The 23,069-nt window shown below is 41.4% G+C and overlaps 2 protein-coding genes across 2 annotated transcripts in view; one reads left to right on the top strand and one right to left on the bottom strand.

The window, feature by feature from the left end:
* IGFBP7 (insulin like growth factor binding protein 7) overlaps positions 1–2,385 on the top strand; it is an 18,338-nt gene extending 15,953 nt beyond the window's left edge. Inside the window, exons 4-5 of the mRNA XM_072861328.1 lie at positions 498–624; positions 2,191–2,385. Of these exons, the coding sequence (XP_072717429.1) occupies positions 498–624; positions 2,191–2,210 (147 nt within the window). The 3' untranslated portion in view covers positions 2,211–2,385. The remainder of the gene's footprint in view (positions 1–497; positions 625–2,190) is intronic.
* POLR2B (RNA polymerase II subunit B) lies at positions 2,381–23,033 on the bottom strand. Its single transcript, XM_072861315.1, has 25 exons — positions 22,863–23,033; positions 22,492–22,564; positions 20,600–20,750; positions 17,222–17,334; positions 16,736–16,955; positions 15,662–15,820; positions 14,444–14,608; positions 13,710–13,906; positions 12,871–12,990; positions 12,304–12,490; positions 11,042–11,185; positions 10,620–10,759; positions 10,392–10,503; positions 9,793–9,947; positions 9,328–9,526; positions 9,050–9,218; positions 8,484–8,580; positions 7,074–7,168; positions 6,543–6,793; positions 6,366–6,455; positions 5,983–6,090; positions 5,409–5,522; positions 5,155–5,315; positions 3,530–3,725; positions 2,381–2,635 (listed from the first exon to the last, which is right to left on the bottom strand). Exons 1-25 carry the CDS (start codon positions 22,879–22,881, stop codon positions 2,546–2,548), a joined length of 3,525 nt encoding a protein of 1,174 aa, XP_072717416.1. The 5' UTR covers positions 22,882–23,033; the 3' UTR covers positions 2,381–2,545.
* Positions 23,034–23,069: the final 36 nt, after the last annotated feature.

Here is a 23,069-nt window from a genome sequence, read left to right as displayed (position 1 = left end):
TGATTCCTGCACCACTTGCAAAAGCAGAGGTGGAAACAAGGAGAGGGGAGCATTTGAGCCAATAATTTTGCTGAACTGACTGATGCAGCATGTTGTAGGAAGGCTGCTTCTTCCTGCCTCCCCCCCCCTTACCACACAGGCAGTGGTCTGACACATCTCCAAACCAAGTAAACAATAAAAGAAAAGGAGGGAGCGTTACAGCACACGTAATCTGGCCTAGCAGAGGAGAAGAAAGCTAGGCTGATCCACAGGAGTGGGTGTTTGTCCCAAACCTTACTGAAGAGAGCCACCGCAGTCTGAACCAGACTGTTTGGAGCAGATGGAAGAAATCATGCAGTCAGCGTGGTCCCTAAGGGTTAACTGCTATTTCATGCACTCTGTTCATCTCATTATGTCTCAAGCAATTAACAAGTTATATAAAGATACCTTAAAACAGAGTCACCTCTACCTATGCACAGGATACTTACTGGGGGATGGGGGGGTGTTTCTTCTCCTAGATATCTCCTCTGAGCAAAGAGGATGCTGGAGAATATGAGTGTCATGCATCAAATGCCAAAGGAGAGGCAACAGCTTCTGCAAAAATCCACGTTGTGGAAACTCTGCATGAAATAGCTCTGACGAAAGGTAGGTAGTGTGGTTGAAAACTCAGCAGCTCTTTCCCCTGACAGTTTACTCAGTTATTTGATACAAAAGGACCACTTCTGTTTAATGCTTTCTGGAAAAAAAAAATGCACAGTAGAAATACCAGTTTAACATGCAGCTTTTACTGGGTTTGGCAAACCATTCCCAGCAAATCTCAGCTGCTAGAGCTCTCAAGGCATTATTAAATAACCCCCAAGTGCTGTAAAGTACTGGACATTAAGATACCAGATTAAAAACACCTTTTGCGATCTTTACAAAGCAACTTCCAGTGATTTTCCAGCCTTAAATTTGTATCCTCCTTTCAGCTGTTCTCAGGACACTTCCAAACCTGCCCACCTCTCCTGGGAGCAGTATTGGCACAACTAGCCCCAAGACAAAGACAGAAACTTCAAGCGCTTAAATTCCTGCCAAGTCCCTGCACCTCCTTATTCTTCCCCATCCTGCAAACATCCTAGACCCTGCCATTCTCTCTGCATGCTGGAGCGTCAAACCCAGGAGGGGACAGATATGCCACAGCAGGCCTTTAGGCAAGACCTGAAGCCTTTACCCTCCAGCCCTCAGCCAGTTTTCAAACCCAGGTCCTCTGTGCCAGGCTGTGTGCAAAACTGATAGCAAACCAACCACCCTTGTTCCAGCTGCAAAGAGGATGGCTTAGTACCAAGGCCACATGTGCTTTGGAATAAATCCGGTGAGCTGCAACAGTAATTGTAACCATGCTAGAGGCAGAGGCACTGGGAACAAAGCATCCAGCTAGAGAATACTGTACTGCCCAAATCCACTTTTGGACATAATCCTTAGTTTTAATCCCAGTAGTTTTATCTGAATGATACAGTGATGCTGTATCCTTATATCCCTGAATAGCTGAAAGTAGCTGAAAGACTTCCTTTAGGAGAACATTAACAGCACCTGGCATTGAAATAAGAGCATAAAATGAATCCCAGTATCACACATAAGAACTTTGCTAAAGGTTTTTAGCTAGTCTCTAATCCCTTTTCAAACATCTGATTTATGGATGTGAATGAAATTGAGTTTTACTGAGTTGTGCCGTGAGCAGCACCCTTATACCCCAGAATAGATGATGTTCACTCCCCCTCTCACAGTAACTCTACTGCGAGATTGCCTGTTGCCTCATGGTTTATTTCTTATACACACCACGTCACAGCTGTTTCTTTTCAGCTGTAGGAAAACTCTCAAGTAAGCAAGCTGTAGCTAAGCAATAAGCTGGCAGTCCACAGTTACTTAAAGGAAATTGATAATGTTAATGGAACAAACTGTCGGACATCATAGCTACACACTACACGGTTAGGGAGTCTGTGTCCCATGTCCAGGTGATCTCAGCACAGAAAAATGCCATCTATTACCATCCCCCTGCTGCTGTTAGTCGGCAGTAGGGAAGGAAGGAAAGAAGGAAGGAGCGCGTCAGGACCGTGCTGTCAGGTCTCGCCCTCAGCTAAGCCATCAGCTAACTCACTCACTGTGCTGCTGCCCAAGTTGTGATACTAGCCCTTGGAACAGTACAGAGCATAACATGTTCTTGTTTTTCCACAGATGATGGTGCAGAGCTGTGATGTGATGTGAGGACTTTCACTTACGCAGAGTTTTAAACTAGTACTTTGGAAAGCTGCAACCTCTGGCTTTTTCTAGCTCACTAATTATTCCCTCTTAACTCCCTTATTCTTTAAGTACCAATTTGCTTGCACACTTCTTTCACAGATACACAAATAAAGAGATTCACAAGTTTGATTACAAATTTTAATTCTATTTACAGGAAATAAACATACTTTTGAACAGCACATAGCAGATGAGTAAAACTGTATTTTAAATGCAGCCTACACAAAATGAAACAAAACCTGAGCACTTCAGTCTCATCATTTAAAAAAACAAAACAAAACCCTTTTAAAGGCTAAACACTCATCATACGAGGTGCAATACTCATAGACATCAGTTCTTGGAAGAGGAGTTTACAGGCATAGGGCATCCGAACCAAAGATATCTGGAAAGAGATTTCAAAAGGCTTGTGATAAGCACTCCTAAAGCATCAGCTTCCACCACCCTCTACACAAATAACTTGTCAAGTTTTTGGCTCAAAAGTGAATCTGAAGTTATGCATGAAAGCATTAACAAGAATTGCTCAGACAGTAACAAAGCAAGAGGGAAGCTGAGACTGTCTGGAGAGACTACACAGCAGCTGCCCAGAACACATTTTTAACGATAAAACCTGCAGCCAAGGGATCTGACCTTAAACAAGAGCCATTTAACAAGGGAACGTGCATAGCAAAGTGTGCCTGATGTGCAGTAAATGCAGTTAAGATTTCCAGCACACATCTCTTCAGTAACCCCAATGCCATTGTTAAGAGTTGCAGCAGACAGTCCCTAGCACAAGAACAAGCCTGTTTAAGGCAACTGTTTTTATCTCTGCTGCCACTCTCCTTTGACATAGTTCTGTAACCAAGCACACACTATAGAGCTTTTTTTTTTTTAATTTAAAAAAAGTGCAATACAAAAGACATCCCATGGGGACCCAGCTCTGCAAGCATAAATATCTTCATGGGGACAGTCACAAGGGCGATGGCTCTAAATTCCTGTGATTCTGAGTTTTACTTCTAAAAATAAGCTCTCAAGCGTTTACTTTTAAAGTCTCTGAAAATTCTGCACTACAAAATACTTGAACAGCATTTCCTGCCAAGTGACAAACCAACACTGTAAAATTAATAAGGAAACATCCAAATTAACTAGGACACTATAAACACTTAAAACAGTTATGAAACTAAAATAGCAACTGTTCTGGTGCTTCTTTAAATATTTACTTTCCTATCCTCCTGTTCACTTGAGTGGCATTTCCTCTTACCCACAAAGAGAAACACTGGCTGATGAAAACCACACGTACCTGAGTTTTATTACGGCATCCCCGGCATTCATAGGTGTGAGTCCTTGTGTTTGCAATTGCCATGATTCCACAGAGGTTACAGACATGGACTTGGTATGGGTCTGAAGCTTCAAACAATCTTTCTCTCAAGAACTGGGCTGCTCCATGAGCAATCTGGCAATCTCGTTCCATTTCTCCAAAACGAAGACCACCATCACTGAAAAGAGGAAAGGGGGGGGTGGGGGGGGATGACACCAAACAAACCAAAACCAACTTTTGAGTTCATTGGCAAATATATCAGTTCTCAGTGGTGGAACAAGTAACTTATCAGAAACACAACAGCAGTATTACAAGGCAGGAGTAAAGCTGTGCATTAATTTTCCTCTAACACTTCAGAATAAAACTGTTAAGGAGAATGTGAACGCAGTAATTTGTAACTGCTGCTGAGCATTTCTAAAGCAGATGTCAGACAGCTAACAGCCACAGCTCAACCATATAGCAAAATGAGGTAAACAATTAAATCATTCTCTATTTATCTGTGGTGGGTTTAACCTTGAGTGGCTGCCAGATGCCCACCAAGCAGCTCTCTCACTCCCCCATGTCGACAGGACAGGGGGAAAAAATAACATGGAAAAGCTTGTGGGTCGGGATAAAAACAGGGAGATCACTTACCAATTAGCATCACAGGCAAAACAGACTCATCATGGGGAAAGTTAGTTTAATTTATTGCCCATTAAAAATGGAATAGTATGGTGAGAGACAAAGACAAAACTAAAAACATCTTCTCCCCTACCTTCTTCCCAGGCTCACCTTCACTCCTTCATTCCCAACTCCTTCCTCCCCTCCCCCTGGTCACAGGGGGAATGGGGGTTGCAGTCAGTACATAACCATTCCTCTCTGCCCCCCCTTCCTCCTCACACTTTTTCCCTGCCCCAGCGTGGGGTCCCTCCCATGGGATAGTCCTTCACAAACTGCTCCAGCATCGGCCCTTCCCATGGGGTACAATCCTTCAGGAACAGATTGCTGCAGCATGGGTCCTCCACAGATCACAGCTCCTGCCAGGAGCCTGCTGCTCCAGCATGGGCTTTCCACAGGCTGCAGCATGGATAGCTGCTCCACTGTGATCCTCCATGGGCTGCAGGTGGACAACCTGCTTCACCATGGTCTCTCCACGGGCTGCAGGGGGAATCTCTGCTCCGGCGCTTGGAGCACCTCCTCCCCCTCCTCCTTCTCTGACCTGGGTGTCTGCAGGGCTGTTCCTCTCACATTTTCTCACTCCTCTCTCACAGCTGCTGCACAGCATTTTTTACCCTTTCTTAAATATGTTACTACAGAGGTGCCACCAGCATCGCTGATGGGCTCAGCTTTGGCCAGTGGCCCGTCTGCTGCAGCCAGCTGTAAGTGGCTGTGTCCAGCACAGGGCAATGCCTGGTCCTTCCTCAGAGAGGCCGCCCCAGCAGCACCTCCTGTTACCAAAACCTTGACACCTGCACCCAATACATCATCTTAAGCCTGTTTGGCTTAAGGGTGACTAACTAGGCTGAGCTGATTGAGTTCTAGCTGCAAAGTTGAGGCAGCTAAATTTTTAGGGCTAAAAACTTCAAAGAAAAAGAAAACACTGTATAGAAACTAATAAACATCCTTACCGAGATCTACCTTCCATGGGCTGTCTGTTAAGTATCTGGATTGGCCCTCTTGCACGAGAATGGATTTTGTCATCTACCATGTGCTTCAACCGCTGATAATATGTAGGACCAATGAAGATCTGTGATGTGATTTTTCGACCAGTGAAGCCATTGTAGAGGACCTGGAGCAGTCAATGCAATCACTGAATCATAAGCCTTACTATCCATCAAATGTATATTAAAAAAATCACAGTGAACTGGTATTTTGATTATACCTCATTTCCTCTTAGATGATAGCCATAATCTGATAAGAGATTGGAAATCTTCTGCACATTGACAGCATCATTAAAAGGTGTAGCATCACCAATTTCCCCCTTGTTTGCAGACACCTACAGAGGATAGATTTGCAAAAGCTTGTCAGATTTCTGAAGGACTGGTCAGACAACATTAAGCTGTTTCAGTTTTAATTCTAATGCCAGAACTTGAGATTCCATGCCCATGACAGTACCCTATCTTGCTTTGTTTATCAGTTACACAATTTATAGTGAGATTTAAAAAAATACACAGTATCAACAATTTTGCTACTCCTTTTTCTAGGTCAGAGGAAACATTTGGAATAAAAGCAACAAGTGAGAGAGTACACTGTAGTCTGACTTGCTGGACAAAATTTACAGGACTGTAGGTCTTCCCCAAGAAACCTGCTTTTGCTATCAAGTAACCAGAGAACAATCCTTATTTTTTAGTGGATTAACACCTACCAGGGAGTAGCATCTTTACTAAAACAAACAAACGAACCACAACATTTTAATTCATATTGCTCAGACATGCAGCATAAAAGATTCTTCTTACCTTCCCCTGAAGACACTCAATCAAGTGACCAATGGTCATGCGGGAAGGGATGGCATGGGGGTTGATAATTATATCAGGTGTGATGCCTTCACAGGTGAAGGGCATATCCTAGAGCAAGAAAACAGACAGTCAGTACTTCCCAGAATATCAGCTTTAAGAAAAGCAGTTGTGTGGATTAAAATTAAATCTTTTAAAGCATTTCAAAGGCACTGAAGTACCATGTAAGAAGCAGCTGTGTCCCTTTCTAAACATATTTTAGCTAAATTTAAGTCAATATATTGCACCAGAGTAGATATTCTGCAGACAACTCACTCAAGGCAGTTCCAATGCTAAGAAGATCAGAGATAAAATGTTAAGAAGGAAAAAAAAAAATAAATCACTACCTCTTGCCTGTACTGGATACCACAGGTTCCTTTCTGACCATGTCTGCTGGCAAATTTATCTCCAATTTGTGGGATTCTTACAGAGCGTACCTGTAAGCCACAGGAAAACATTCAATTGGTAATTTAAATACAGAACAAAAATGAGTAAAAGTAGAAAGAACACACATCAGCGCTCACCCTAATCTTGCAGAACTTGTATCCTTCCTGGTTAAGGGTTACCATGACCTGATCTACAATACCAGTCTCACTAGTTCGCAGAAAAGTGCTACAGTCTCTCTTTGTGAAACGTCTGTTAGTGCTTTCCAGTTCGTCTTCATTTTCTGGCAGCGTTACTGTTTTGCCAATGATGACATCATCCCCAGACACACGTACCCCAGGTGCTATCAAACCATCATCATCAAGTTTGTCATAGATTGCATGTCTCATACCTTGGGAAAAAAAGAAAAAAAGTAGACTCCCAAATTTTTCAACATATTGACTTTGATGTTCTGTAGAAATTCAACAAGTCTGCTTGCAAATTCAGACTAGTGCTAAAATGGCTAAAGATAATTTTATGCAAATATTTCAGCTAATGTATTTTCCTATTAATACAGACATTTCTGCTATTTTGTATGTCCCAGAATAAAGACTGAATCAGTTTAACATTAACAACCTTGCCCACAAAAATTCAATTTAAAAACTCAGTCTTCATACACTCTCATGTCTTACCTTGGCAAGTTTCGCGTGTAGGCTTTTCAAAAACTTCCTCTTGGTCATACCCTTTTTTAGACTCTTGCTCTTTGTATGAGCGATAGAACACAGATCTGAAAAAGTTATAAAGCCTTCTCCAGTGAAACCAGCATCATTTTTCCTCATCTGTACCTCTCAATTTCACTATAATCACCCTTTTATCACATATTATGGCTACTGTTACCAATGATAACCAAAACAAATAATGTTCATATGCCACACCACCTTTCCTCTTAAGTCCTGTTAATCTGACCATCACTGAGGAAAACAAAAACACCCCACCAAACAAAAAAAAATCCAGTTTCAGATGGCATTTTGATGGTCACTTTTCAGATATTGCCAAAGTACCTATAGCTAACATGCTAATTTTTTATAAACTGCAGAGACCTTTGGATCTGCTTGACATGTCAAAACTAGTTATTATTCCTAAAGATTATTCACATCATCATATCATTCTCATATTACTTTTCGCCTTCTACCCACCATTTTGCAAGCATTTTTAGGCTTCTACTGCTACCTTGCAGTGCCACACGCAGTACAACTGAGCTGCAGTGGAAAACTTTCAATTTATATAGGCTTCTTTCTGGGCTTTAGGGTTTTTGTTTGCTGCCTCAGTTGCCAGCACACCAAAGCCACAGCCTGTCAGACAAATATCCACGTTTCATTGCTCCCATGCACGCAGAAGGTTCCATAAAAGCTTCACGTGAGCCATAAAAGTCTAATAGTCTCATACTTATTCTACGTTGGAAGGCAGTAGATCCAAGATATCAAGCACACACTTCTTGGGCTCAACTTGGACAAAAGAAAATGAACGAAACTAGAAACCCATTGACCAGCTATACAGCTAACCACAGCCATCTAAAAACTATAATGCACAGTCACATCAGTTGCCTGTTGTCCCAACAGCAGTTCCTACTAAGGAGAGGAACATGCCAATCCTCACTGGTAGCAACTGTCACGCTACTAAAGACAAGACTATATTACAATTATATTGCCATTACTGCAATATTAAGGAGTTCATATAACTGGCAACAGTTGCGTGAAAATATAACAGCAAAGAGTCCAAATATTTTTTCATTTAACCATTGTACAAAGAACAGTAAACACAGTAAAGACCAAACTAGAAGAGTTGGGAAGACAGAGTGGGAAGTCAGGTTACACAAAGGAGGAACCATTCCTCACTGCGTGTTGCTAAGATACACATTCACCATTTTCATTGTGCTGCTCCCTCCACCCCCGTTAAAAAAAAAAAAGTAAAAAGCTTCTCAGGTTGGAAAGATTTAGAGAATGGTATCTTCCAGCGGAAGATGAACTTTTCTTGAGCCTCTGGACAAGTCAGTATACTTTTTTTTTTCTTCCAAGCAGTTAAAAAAATTTACAAAGTCTTACCTGAAAAAGCCTCTGTCAACAGCAGAACGGTTCATGATGACAGAGTCTTCCTGGTTATAGCCTGTGTATGATGCAATGGCTACAATCGAGTTGATACCTATAATATACAGAGCAAATACTTTGAAAGAATGCACACATACCAGACGGGCATTACTTGTAACTCAAAATAAGCTGTATTCTCTACAGTGAAGCTGTTCTACCCTTTCTGAGATAAAATCTCCATGTCCCCCACACAAAAACCACGTAGTATCAACAAATGCAACTTTGGGTAGAAAAGAGAGTCAAGGGTGACCCCTTGTGAAGAACCTAGCAAATACCAATACAGAAAATGCATTTTTCCAGTTAGACTCTAGAAGACTATATGGATAAAGTAGTTTCAGCTGCAACACTAGCAATGTATTTTTTGCAGTCTATGTGTCCAGCTACAAGTTAACATTTAACCTATAATTAATTTTTAAATGACATACATTTGCTAAATGTTCAGGTATTCTACACACAACATTTGTGACATAGTTTAAACAAAACAGTAGTATTTTTGTTTAATAAACATTAAACTGATAACATACCTGCTGGTAACTCTCTAAATCGCAAGTACTCCATGGAGCGTGTTGTTACAAGGGGCTTCTGAGGATAATACAACACATGTGCCAGCGTATCCATACGAACATGAAAGTTTGTAATGTAAACTCCCATAGCCTGTTTACCCATAGCAGACTGGTATGTGTTCCTGGGAGACTAGACAGACAAGGGAAGACCAGTATATATGTACATTAAGCTCTTTACACATACACCTGTGGGTTTTCTATCAACTGTAAAAGCAGGATGTCAGGAGTGATGCACTGACCTGGTTGTGATCAGGGAAAGGGATAATAGATGCACATACTCCCAGGATCATAGATGGGTGAATCTCACAGTGCGTGTATGTTGAACAATATGCCACACCTTTCTCTTGCAAGTCATCTGGAGTCATTGCCAGCATCACAGTCTCTTCTTCCAGTGTATCAATGTACTCTACTACACCACTGGCCACGAGATCCTGCCAACTGAATAACCAATGTGTGAAATACTCAGCTAACACATAAAATGGGTCTCTTCAGCAGTAACAAGAACAAGGACTTCTCTGGTAGCTTATTAGTACTACCACTGCCTGAGTGTGATAAAAAAAAAAAAACGCATTAAGCTACCAGGCAGAGAAAGCATCTTTGTGTTGCACAAAGCTTTAAACATTTCTCTCTCCAATCTGGCGGGAACTTGCAACTTCCAAGATGGAAAATTAGAAGTTCAGTTGAATTTCAGGAACACATCTCACCTGTAATTGTTATACTCTCGTTCCTTCAGTTGGTCAATATGCCTTTTCTTCAACAGCAACTTCTGTTTTTCCACAATTAAAAGGGGTCGACAAATTCTGCCTGCATCAGTATAGATGCGGATTTCTCGCTCACGAATATCTCTAATCATTGAGACCTGTGCAAGAAAGCAGCACCATAAGTACAAAGTCTCAGCCCAGAATCAGAACTACAGAACACAAAATAGGATAACAAAGTTCCCTAAAGAAAAGACCTTACAGGTGCTATCAGCAGCACAGAACAAGCATTAACACTCCTACAAAGAGAGCATTTCAAGAGACTATTTTCAACTGTTTTTTTAACTGGATCCTCTTTCAAAAAACAAACCAAAACCAAAACAAACTCCCCCATAACCAAACAACAAACCACACAAAACAAACAAACAAAAAACCCCAAAAGCACCAAACCCCCCAAAACTCGCAAAACAAAAAATCCCAAGCAATGTGAATTATGTTCAGAAAGAGACTTGCAAATAATGCTATTTGGAGCTTGCAAAGTAGTATCAAGCCATTATCCTCTCTCACCTAAAAAGACACCCAAACTCTAGATGTAAAATTCATACCTCTGACACAATGATGTCCATCTGACGACGGAGTTTCCTTAGGGTATTCATGAGCTGCTCTGGATCTTTGTGTATTCCTACCCAGCAGCCGTTAACAAAGATCTTGGTAGCACTAGAAAGAGGGAAAAACAAACAAATTAAAAACAAACAAACAAACAACCCAAACCCTTGAAGTGTTGTACAGGATAAAAAGCTTAAGTCTGTTTAAACAGTTTCATTTGCACATACTCAGCTATTGCTGCTGGAGATATTTCTTCCAGGTTTTCCATACTCCACTCTTCCAAGAATTCCAAAATTGGGGATGGCTGAGACCCCACAGAAATATAAGCCATCAGGGCTAAGTTCTTCACAAGTCCTACTGCATGACCCTAGTAGAAACACAAAGTTAACTTGCATTTCCAAATCAAGAGATTCCCCCAAGAAGATCAGAGAACTTAAACGTCAAGTCCTCAAGGAACTGGACACAAAACATGCTATTCACTTTATTAATTTCTACCATTCAACTAGAGAGTTAACTATAAAGCTAAACATTCATGTCAGCATTCAAAAAAAGTGCAAGTGATCATCACAAGTGCCATGGCTATAAAATGACAAGCGGATAAAAGCAGTTAGGCATCAGTAAGTACTGGCATAAATATTACTTTCATTACCTCTGGAGTCTCAGCAGGGCAAACCATTCCCCACAGTGTATTGTGTAGCTGTCTGGGCTTTGCTAGTTTACCATCTCTACCAATTGGAGAATTCAGGCGTCTCAGATGGGAAAGGGTAGATGCAAAAGTCAGGCGGTTTAACACCTGCATGTAGTAAGGAATTCAGTTAGTCAAAGCTTCTTAAGTGTGCTGTTGACAGACATCATGATACATTAGAGCAAAGGATCAATGCCCTCCAGAAATTATGTACTTCAAAAGAACTAAAATAGCTCTGATTTTTGTTAGCTACACTTTTTAGTTCACCTCCATTAATCTTAGACTAAGTCTACCCTTAAAATCTGTTTTTTGTAGTACACCTTACTGATCAGGTAACTAGAATGAGTGATACTCATAAAAATACTTCTTAAGCTGCATTTTCACCAGGAGGGTTTGCCAGTACAATGACACAGACATCTTTTCAAACTTGGTTCAAAAAACTAAGACGACTTAGTTATTAGGAGTAAATCAGCATTTACATTCTTTTCAGAGTCTGCTCAAGGCTTCTCAAAAATTTAAGAAAATTTAATTTTACAGCCTGAAATGTGAGAGTTTATTTAAAAAGCAAACAAGTCCCTCCTACACATACACCAACAACATACCATCCAGAGACAGCTACCATCTTCACCCCTTTCCTAACTTTGCTTTCCCCAAATTATGATCTCACCAGGGCTCCAGACAACAAAACGTGCTGGCATTTAGAAACTCTCACCTCTCTCCTGTTTCCAGCTTTATGAGAAACAAGCTCAACTAAGCACTGCTGTGGGCTAATAAAGTCAGTGCTCCTCATCATTAGCTGTGGAATATGTAACTGTTACATTAAAAGGTATCACTCAAGTTTCTTTAGCCACCTGTGAAGCACTGGAAGTAACTGAAGGAAAGAAACCCATCCTCCCTAAAGATTCCCTGGGACTAGGACTTGACCAGACACACAAGCATATGCTCTAACACAAAAAGTCTTTACAACAGTTACACCAACTGTTTAACAGTGAACACAACAGCTAAAACCAAAACCAAACAACAACAAAAATAAAATCCCCAAACCCCACACTGGACTCAACTATTTGGATCTTCATCTGTTTCACCTATGAAAGTTTCCTTTTAAAAGTGGTTCTCTTTAACATACAAGATGCATGGCTGCCAAGCAATGTTAAACTCTTCCAGGATATAGTTTTACTCTTGCGTAAACCTGACAAATGCTACCATGCCTTATTCAGCTATTGTACCTGAGATACTCCTGCTCTGGCCTGATGAGCTTTCTTCTGGTCACCCCAGTTTCCAGTTGCCAGTGAATACTTCAAACCATCTGAAATAATTCTTGTTTTAATTGCCAGTTCCAAGTTGAAATCTTTCCCTCTGTCAATAAACTTTTGTGCATATATTCTCACTTCCTTCAGCAAATTCTTAAACATTCTGTAGAAGAAGATGCCAAGAAACATGATTAAACAGTACTGTAGCAATTTAGCCTACCCAGTACTATTTGGAAAAAACATCACTGGCCTCCTGAACAGAAGCAAGTAATTTATAACCAGAGGAAGAATGGGAGGAAAAACCAAAACAAATTAACCTGTTTGTGAACATGCACAAAATATGCTCCAAAACAAGTTGATGCTAGCCACCTACTATTAGAGGAAACTTACCCACTCCATGAAAAAGTCATAATCAGATAAAGGCTGTGTTGCCCAAGACTGGCTATCAGACACAACAGAATAGTCTGATTGATTTAGAAGCACAGAGTTGGCAATACCTCTACCATTAATTATCTCTGAAGAAAACATATATATTATAGTTACCCTCTGAACAGGAAAGCTAACAGTGGCCCAGCAAGATCCAGTCTTTTGTTGCCATAATGATCTCTGTCATCAAGCTCTCTTCTTCCCAGCGCTGCCAGCAACAATCTATGAACCATATACCTAAGCAAATAAGATAGTTTGTTTTAAACTTACAGCAGACATTCACAACAAAGATTACATGCTTTCATAGATAAATCAGTGAACTGTTTCCTAAAGGCTGTCCATTCCAGATCTTTAGGATACTGCTGTCCTAAAACAGACCTCTTCAGCACATATGTCCTTAGAGGTGAATGACCCACTGAAAGTTCAGGTAACTACAGAGAGAAGTTAGTATTTACATCATAATGGCAATGTGTCTTCTGCTACATGCCTGGCCTGTACTGTAATATGGGCTATGTTTAAGCACGTGGAATCAGGTGTAAAATGGTAAGTCTCCCGATGCTACGGTTCATCTGCATACCAATAAGCAGTGAAAGAGTGGGTTTACATTGCAAACAGCTTATCAGTAGTTATCTACACATTAGTTATCAACCTCTATATGTTGTCCGTGCAATGTGATGTCAAAGAGTCATTTATCACTATCACCACATCTAACTTAAGATCCAGAATGTGTTGGAGGCTTGGTTTGTTTCAATTTTTTTTTTTCTATTTTATTGACATCTGCATTTTCTCAGCTATGAAAACATACCAGTGCCCTAAAGTTTATCACTGAGTATCCAGAAGACTGAGGTTAAAAACAAACTCCCATTCAGTGCATTCTTCCAATCATATACATATATGTGAATAAAATCTGTATTCAGGGTCCATTTGCAGATGTGTGACAGAAAATACTGACATACCCTAGAAAATAGGCCTTCTTGGTTTCACAGAAGTCACTGACACCAACGTGGGGGAGCATTTCTTTCTGCAAGACTTCTTTAGCGTACTTGATTCTCTTTTCTTTGGTGACACCTGGCTTTGCACCTCTTGATCCAATGAAGTTTAGAGCAACATTTTGCTCCTGAATGACAAACGCTTCATCCAGAGAAGGTTTGACCTAATGCACAAAATACAACAAAATCCTGTACCATCCAGTGCCTTGGGGTTGAAGGAAACTACACAGTAATTTGCTGATGATTCTTTTCAGGAACTGCTAATTACTGATCCAGTTCTTTCTAGCTTTACTGTAGTAGCTCTTTCAGGAGCAGCAGCAAACAGTAATGGAGTATTCCAGAAGCACACAAAAAAATAGATTAAACTTCAGAAAATAGTTCTCATTCAAGTACACTCTAGGCCTGTTGCTGTTTCAGGTATAAATCAGGATTTTACAATTAAAGTCAATGGCAGCAGGATAAGACCTTACCTCTCCAAATACATATTAACTCTTTGCAATTTCCGATGCACTCTATTCACTTAAAATACTCATTAGAATAGATTTAGGCAGAGAACTTTTTATATTTCTAATAGACAACCCACAAAAATAATAAAGTAATAAGTTACAATTAGAAAATTAACAATACTTTGCATGATGATTAGCCACACCTATACATCACCAAATGTCAAGCCAGGAAATAAGTTATTTAACATATATTACCATTTCCATCATTTCTGGATCTTCAAAATCATATATGATGTGCTCTAAAATGTCCCTGTCAGATACAAAGCCTAGTGCACGAAAGACAATTATGATGGGGACTTCTTGTTTGATATATGGCAAAGTTGCTACAATGCGCTGACCAATAGCGCTCTTCTTCGCACCCTGAAAAGATGGGGAAAAACTTACATTAGTCTTAAACAATCTTGCCTTCAAATAAAAATATATCTCTGGATTTGGATGATACAGCTTTAGTGTATTTATTCAAGCACTACAGGAAACCATGACTTCTCAGCAGGCCAACTAAGGAGCTATCCTGAAACCTTACTCCAGCAGTGACTTTTTTATTTTAAAAACATTTGTAACTTTAGAAGTCTGCAAAAACTTGGAAGGTTTTTGCTGAGACAAAGGAATTTAAATAATATGACTCGTTCACCTGTGTGCATAGCTTCTCTCCCTTTTGCAAAGAGCAATCCTATCTACCTTCAGCTTTCCTTCTGACATCTTAAGCCCAGCTTTTCTAATCCACTCTATAAGACTCTCCATTCTCATGATTATTCAAGAAGCTGCTTCCCACTCCCAGAAAGAAACAAACACTGTGGGAAGCAGAGGGACAACCACTCAAGAGTGCCCCAGCCATCAGGAGCGTGCGTGGCGTAAGGCTTCTGTTGAAGTTACTCTTGGAACATGTTCGGGAATTTCCAAATATCGGTGCAATGGTAAATGAGTACTGACGCCTTCTGGTTTTGAAGTTATGAATAGCACTTATTTCCCCTCACAGATGGCACAATTAGATGTTAAATATGAATTAATATGTGGTCTGCGAAACATATCTAAATGCTAGGCTTGGTCATCAGCAAAGACAGGGTCCCTGCTCCTATCCTTGTCCTTTGTCAAAAAACAGCACACAGCTTGTTTGGATCTTCTAAAAATTCATTTACAGTAATTCTAAAATTAGTTTTTAGCCTCGCCCTAAAACCTGCCACAAATTGACTCTTCATTTCAATCCTCAAATTATTTGTCCCAGAGATAGGCATAATCTATGACAAACAGAATACATTTTCATTTAATTTTATCTTCTTTACAACTTAGCATCAGAAGAAATTTCTTCTCAAAATCCCAAAAGTAAATGACATGAAGAGACAGGACAGTAACAAAACTCCTAAAACAATCTTTATTGTAAGCCCCAGGGCAGGGCATATTACTGCTTAGGCATACCTGCCCACCTCTGGCCAGCATGCTAACCCATATGGTACTTGTTGGTCGAGAGGAATTTTCCAGACACGATCTACACTCTCCTGTGTATGCATATTTTGAATCCTTCTTTGCAAACACATATACTGTGTTTGTAGCCATTTTCTCCTGGGCAATCAGAACCTGTGTTAGAAACAAGAACACTAGTAAATAACTGACAAAAGAGTATGCTGAAAGTAACAAGCACAGTGTGTTTCTACTATTCCTTCACATGCCTTAAGAGCACTGCACAGCATGAAGTCAATTTGCCAAACTCAGTTGGATTATACTCTACATTTTAAAAACACAGTATTAAGCAAAGCACAACACCTAGTTAAGACAGAATAACCAAAACAAAAGACTCCGAGAACACCGTTCTCTGTGATGTAACTTACTGCATCTGCTAGTTGTGCTGAGACATTTGCGTTAGCTTTAGGCACAACACTGATAAAGAAAGCATTTCACTATCTGTTTCCAAGGCCAACACGCCACACAGGCGTTTAAATTTAAATGCCAGCTCCGATGGTCAAAGCCAGATTTATTCCCTGCCTCCCCCCCCGAAGAAAAATACAATTCTATTTCTTTTGCTGCGTTTGCCCAGGTGTCAGTTACAAAAAACTGTCAGTTTCACTGGTGAGGCACGAGGAGGCAGAGGATATCATTTGCTAAAGCTGAATCCACAGCAATGGAGGGAACAACCTATTCTTATAATAAAATGCATCTATACAGCTGTGAACAAACTGGAAGAGCCTCTGAATGAAGTACCACCTCATTTTAGAGTGCATGCTGCTCTGCAATATTGAAAATGGAAAGGAATGTATCTAGAGTACATCATGAAACTGAAGAAGGGAAATGTGTCCCACAGAAGAAGAAAAGGTGGCTTGAGAAAGTCCTCACAGAGGACTAAAAGCCTGTCTTCCTTTCTACAAGATTACAAGTGCCCGCAGTAACCGTGATACACTGGAATAAAAGTGCTTATGTTCCTGGCAAAACATATGGAAACAAGTAACAGAACTTCGAGTGTCTGTAAAGATGACTGTGCAACGTATAATCCCTTACCTTTTCTGATCCATTAATGATAAAGTAGCCACCAGGATCAAGTGGGCATTCATTCAGTTCACAAAGATCACGGTCAGTTAAGCCATTCAACAAACAGTATGTTGAACGTAACATAATAGGAATTTTTCCTATAAAAGTTTTCTGATGTTGTGTCTGTAACTGATCCTCTCCTTCTTTAATAACTGTTTTAGTTATATCGACATACAAGGGGGCTGAATACCTACAGAATAAAGACACCATTGTGTTATCTGTCAATTATTATTCCAGGTTTTACAGAAGGCTAACAAATGCAGTTATTCAAGCACTCACTGGTAATATTAAGCATTATTACCAAATCATCATCTGGATTCAACAACTAGATATTGAAATTTAAATAGAGCAGTAATTATTACGTTTTCAAGGCACTACTAAATTGGAAAAGACTATCAATTAATAATACAGGACCAGTCCTTCCTTGTGTTTATCCACTACAGAATTTGCTCTTACGTAAGGTTTCTCAGTCTGGCTTCATTGGGCATCATAGGTGAGGGTGCTCCATCTCTTTCCCAATGTGTAGGTTTGGAGAGATAGATTTGTTCAAACTTCAACAGATACCGGGGCTGGAAAACAAGAATACATTTATCTGTAATGGAAAAAACATCCATTTTGCTTGTTCAAAAGCGGCCCTAGAGCTTAATACCCAAAGCTGCTGCATGTCCTCAGCTGAAGGTATGGAAACAATCCCGCTTCAGATGACTAGGTCAATAAAACACTCCAAAACTGTCAATAATTTCTAAACACCTCATTAATAAAAAAACAGAGTAAACTGAAGGGTCAAAACCATTGGTAAGAGAAGAAAAAAGTACCCAAATAGGTCTTCTTCCTATAAAAAGCTAACAAACTCAAAATCTGCCAAGTCAGTGAATATATTAACAAATAGAATATGCCTCACATATGCCTACTGAGATATTTATTGTTTATGTAACTTTAGATAAAACTGCTAGTTTTGTGATGCAAAAAGGTGAATCTGCTTCAACACATGCAATGAGATAGCTGACATATCGAACAAGGTGCAAGTTTTTGTGAAGCTTTGCTCCCATGCATAAAAGATTAAATTTAATAGCTTTGTTTTAGTTCCACAGAAATCCTTTCACATGTTACAGTGAAACCATGGGCACAAAAGGACAGATGCCTTTCAGCTATAGAACAATTCTCAGGATCTTCATTTTGCTCCGAGAGCCACTCACCCCTCAGAATCCTACTGCAATGAGATTTAGAGCATGCATTTCACTTAAATCAAAAGCCTTGCATTTCAAATAAAGGGGCAGAAGTTTTAAAACAGTAGTCTTATCAAAGCGCATTTGTGTATCTGGTAGGGGGAGCTAGAACTTGAAAGAAAGCAAGCAGTTACACAACAGTAGCTTTGTTCAAGTGTTTCATATGTGTGGTGCAGAAGCATGCCGAGGCAACTTGGCTCTTGGCCCCCTTGCGTGCAAAAGGACCTCGAGATGAGCTGCTCTACTCACACAGTGTTCCTTCACAGACCAAAATCAAGGTGGGTAGGGAAACATAAGCAAATCATCAGACCTGCATGTATACAAGTTGAAAGGCTTGCTGCCTTACGACCTTTGCTTCAAGTTGCTATTTCCCACCGTGTCTCTTCGCAGAACAGAAGCCAACACAAATAAAGAACTACAGTACTGCCACCCCAACTAAGTATCTGCCTAGAAGTCAGCTAAGAATATCTATTACTAAAACAAAACTTGAATTCCATGCAGGCATTTTACCATATCTCAGCCATAAGGAATTGGCTGTAGCACACCACCAAAGCAACACTTGCCCTAGCAGAGCAAGCTCCAATGCAGAGAAAAAAAAGTAAACTTATGGTTTATGTCACAAGTTGTTTTAGCCTTTCTAAAATATATTTTCAAAGTCCTCATATTCAGCCCTTTCTCTGGACTCACCATTAAAGGCAAAGGTGCAAATTACCCATCCCATACATTTTGTCTTACACAGAGCCACAGAAACCATCTTTTTAACATCTGTGCTAGGTGGTTTCGTTTGCTCTAGAGATTAAACAGATTATTGCATCAATTTATCAAAAAAACCACAGCTTTCAGACAAAGTCAAGTGTCATTGCTGCTCTATCCACAAGATATACTAATAACTAGTCTTCTGTATTCAAGAGATTCTCTCTTATGACTAACCAAAACTGCTACTGGAGAAGGATAACTGTTATCAGTAACGGAAAACACAGCAAGTTGGGTAACATCAGTTCCTAGGATGATTCTATAGGATCAGTAAACAAAGTAAGACTTGAATTATCAGAAAAGACCTGAAAACAATCTGATTTCAAAAAGGCACAAAAGCTTCCTACAACAGTAGGTGGCAGAGACTTGTTGGCAAACATTTTGTAGGCCAAAAAAATACTCTCAATTCTTACCCAAAGAAACCCCTTTTCCCTGGATTTGCCGCAGCAGCCATGTATAGTACCAAGTTTCCCAAGTTCTCATGCAAGCACTCTCAAGGAGAACACATTTACTGTAATTCCTATCTCTGAGCATGGTTGTTAAACCCTCTGATGTGCTATAAATTGCCCAAATTGCCTTCAAAATTTGAGGCTGAGAAGTGGAGGGAGAAAGAAACAAAAAGTCAAATCAGTCCAATACACTCAGTCTCCTTAAATTAATCCAGTATCTTCAAATGAGGCAAGAGTTTGCCTGCAAGCGACTCTGAAGGAAAAAGCAAGTTTCCTTTTTCTTATATCTAGACCTATTCCTAAAAACTTTGATAAATAAGAAACTAACCTCTCTGATTTGAGAAAGTAAAATACTAGCTTTTGGGCAAAAAGAAGCCAGGCACATACCATGCTTGCGATCTGAACCTTAACCACGTACAGCGCATATAGCAACTGCAGAACTGCACACCTAGAGAATTCCACCATAATACACATAGAATAATACACATAGAATAACAGAAGATACATTAAGGAGAATTACTGTGAGATAAATGCTTATGAACTGTTTGTCTAACAAAGAAACTAAAGAAATCTCAGTTATTCTCTCTACAGTGTAGTTGTTTGCCTGCAAAAAAAATGCAAAGGGACAGTCAAAACGTGTAACAAATTCAATGCTCAGGTGTCCTAAAGTTCCTTTAATCTCTACAGGGAAGCAGCAAGGTAATGACTGATAGCAGGGGAACGGATCACTTATGGAACAGGGATCACACCACATGAGGGACAAGAATGAAAGCACCACTGCCACTGTAGAAGGTGCATACTCATTACAGAAGAGCCATCACACAGCGCAGACCTTAAACAATTTGTTCTCCTTTGGAACACCGTGCCAATGGAAGATGATGAGCAATGGCACCCTTTGAAAACCTGGACCTAACTTCAGCCGAAGAAAGCTAACAGAGAACTTTTCAGCCATAAACCTTTCTTGCCATAGTAAAGCTACTGAAAATCCAAATCCCACCAAAACATGGTTTGCTTTTGGCTACCTGACTTGCTCTACTACATCCCTGTCACTGCAGTTTCATACAGTAACTGACAACACGAGCTGCAGCAGCCAATTGTTCTTGGTCATTTCTCAACTCAGCCAACAATTTAACCAGCAGGAGAGAGTAACTCTATAGGAGAGAGAAGTTCGATTCCATGGATAACAAAGCTCTTGCATGTGTTTCTCAGCCATATACCTGACTATCTGGAAATCTGGCCATGTACCTCATAGACTCCAAGAGTTCATACTTCTGTCCTATTGACTGCATGAGCAGTGTTATAACTCAGATGTATTTCCGTCTCTTGAGATGGGAGCTGAATAAAACCCACCTAAAATCATTTTGCATTGTAAAAACACATCACCTCTGCCAGGGATCTCCACTTACCGGCTCTTCCACTTCTCCTGTGGCATGCTGGGCTTCAGCTTGTAAATCAATTGGTGGAGCATCTTCAACAATTCTCTGCACAGACATCTGAATAAACTCATCAAAAGAATCCAGCTGTTGCCTGACTAAACCCTTTTCATCAAAATAGGAGCTAAAAAAAAAAGTGCATTAATGAACAAGAGATCTTAATTTAAGTCATGTACTTTATACACCAACAAGTTTAAGATGTATTTCTTACAATACCTTCAAAAGCCATGAAATACAGTACAGAATCAAACACATTCAGTTTTCCAAAGGCATGAGTTTCAAACACAGATGCTCAAAAATGCTAAACAATTCTCCCTCAGTGTTTGAAGGCACAGACACTACAAAGTGACAGACTTGCTGCTACCTCTTGGCTAAGCCGTGGCTGTACGTACAGTCTACCTTAAATTAGAAGGGAACCATGATGACTGAAACCATAGTAAAAGTGGCTTCAGCTAAAGTTTTCAACAATGTATGTAAATTACTTTGCTTTAACTAATTTTCCAAGCTGCAGTAAACTGAGTGCATGCCCCTAAATCAAGGTAACAGTTCTCAGAACTTTTCTTAGCTTGGATCCCCTGTGTTCCAGCCACACAGAGATTCCCAGTTTCACTCCTTCTCTGGATTTCCCCTAGCCTTTGTGTCACCCAGCTTCAACCCAGCACAACCTAGCTGTAAAAATCAAAGCCTAAATTCGAAGCCCCACATCCTAACTTTTAATGGGATGACCTAACCATGTCTGCTGCATGAGCTCCTGCCAGCAAGCTCCTTTACCTCACACTCCTGAAGCCAGCAAGGGAACCCACACTACCTCAGCTTCTGCCCCATCGCTGCCAAGATCGCTAGAGAAAACTGGTAAGAACTACCTCCCTACCAATAACCTCAGGCTTCCCCAAGAAGGGGAACATGGCTGTCATGCTGTTGCCACAGTGAATCTTGCCAGCACGGTCTGCTATTGCACAAGGGGAAGGAGGAAGGGAAAGGGCAACCTGTATCACAGAATGGCTGAGGTTGGAAGGGACCTCTGGAGGTCATCTTGTCATATCACCCTGCTCAAGCAGGGCCACCCAGAGCTGACTGCCCAAGACCATGTCCAGATGGCTTTTGAATACCACCAAGGATGGAGATTCCATAACTTCTCTGGGCAACCTGTGCCAGTGCTTGGTCACCCTCACAGTAAAAAACTGTTTCCTCACGCAGAGCGAGGTGCAGCCTCAGCTGAAGGACCTGCCTCAGTTACCTCCCACCTGACAGAAAGCAAAGGTAGCACTCCTCACTGGGCTGCAAGAGAAAAGACCTCCTCCTGCCTCCAAAGTTTCTCGTCTCTGCTCTCCATCCAGACTGCCTATGGGACCACCCCCGCAGATCTACTGTTCTGTTTGCAACTGCTGCCCTAAGACACCAGCCATATACATATTATGAATGATGCAATTAGCAAAATAAACACTTTTTACTCAGTTCCACACAGCATCCCACTCCTTAACAGCCACAAGAAACTGCAGGTCCTGGACGTTCATGTCCTGCTAGAAAAACACTAACATGGTGAAATAGCTACATACTGATTTCCTAATGCCAGCATCAGCTGTGAGAGCAGTGGGCAAAATCATGCACTTGATATGGCATCAAAATCACTTCTTACTTCATTCAAAACAGCGCACCCCACTGGGGGTCAATAGGGCTTCTTAATCCCTAGTGACAACCCTGCTGTTTCTGCTTAAAGCCATTCTGCTCTGAAAGTGCTAAACCACACGATTTAGCATAACCAAGCCTCCAGCTTCCATGACATGCTGCTAGCGAACTGGATGTTACCCGTAAGACCTAGAGCACATATGCTGAAGCGTCAAGAACCGTGAGTTTTAAAAAGTCACCTAATAACAATCCAGCACGCTTCTTGCCACAAGTCGGGGGTGATTTCATCATCGTCTTCATCATATTGCATATCTGCCGAGGAAGCACAACGTTTCAGTCAGGCTCCAACCACCTCGGTGTCTCTCCTCGCCTGCTGAGGGGGGGCCGGCACCCAGCGGGCTGAGGGACCCTCCGGCACCCCAGCAGCGCCCCTGGCCGCCCGAGGGCCGCAGGAGCCTGCGGGAGACCCCGCCGCGCCCGGAGCACCCCCCACCCCCGCCCCCACCTTCGGCGGGCCCTGCGCGCGCCCAACGGCTCCCCCGCCCGCCTCGCCTGGGTGAACCGGCGAAAAGGCCCAGCGGGGAACGGCCCGCAGCCGCAGCGCCCTCACCTTCGTCCGCGTCGTACATGGTGGCGGCGGGAAGAGCCGCGGGCGGCGGCGGCCGAGAGGGGAGCGAGGAGGGCGGCGGGGCTCAGCACCCGGAGCTCAGCACCCAGCGCCCGGCCGAGCGGCGGCGAGAGACGGCGGAGCGGCGGCTGCGCACCCTGCTCGCGTCACGCGCGGGGCGGGGCGGCTGCGCGCGCCGTCTCCCAGGAG

This window comes from Ciconia boyciana, chromosome 5 (assembly GCF_034638445.1).
Source record: "Ciconia boyciana chromosome 5, ASM3463844v1, whole genome shotgun sequence".
In the NCBI taxonomy this organism is placed as follows: Eukaryota; Metazoa; Chordata; class Aves; order Ciconiiformes; family Ciconiidae; genus Ciconia; species Ciconia boyciana.
This window is presented reverse-complemented; position numbering and strand designations above follow the sequence as displayed.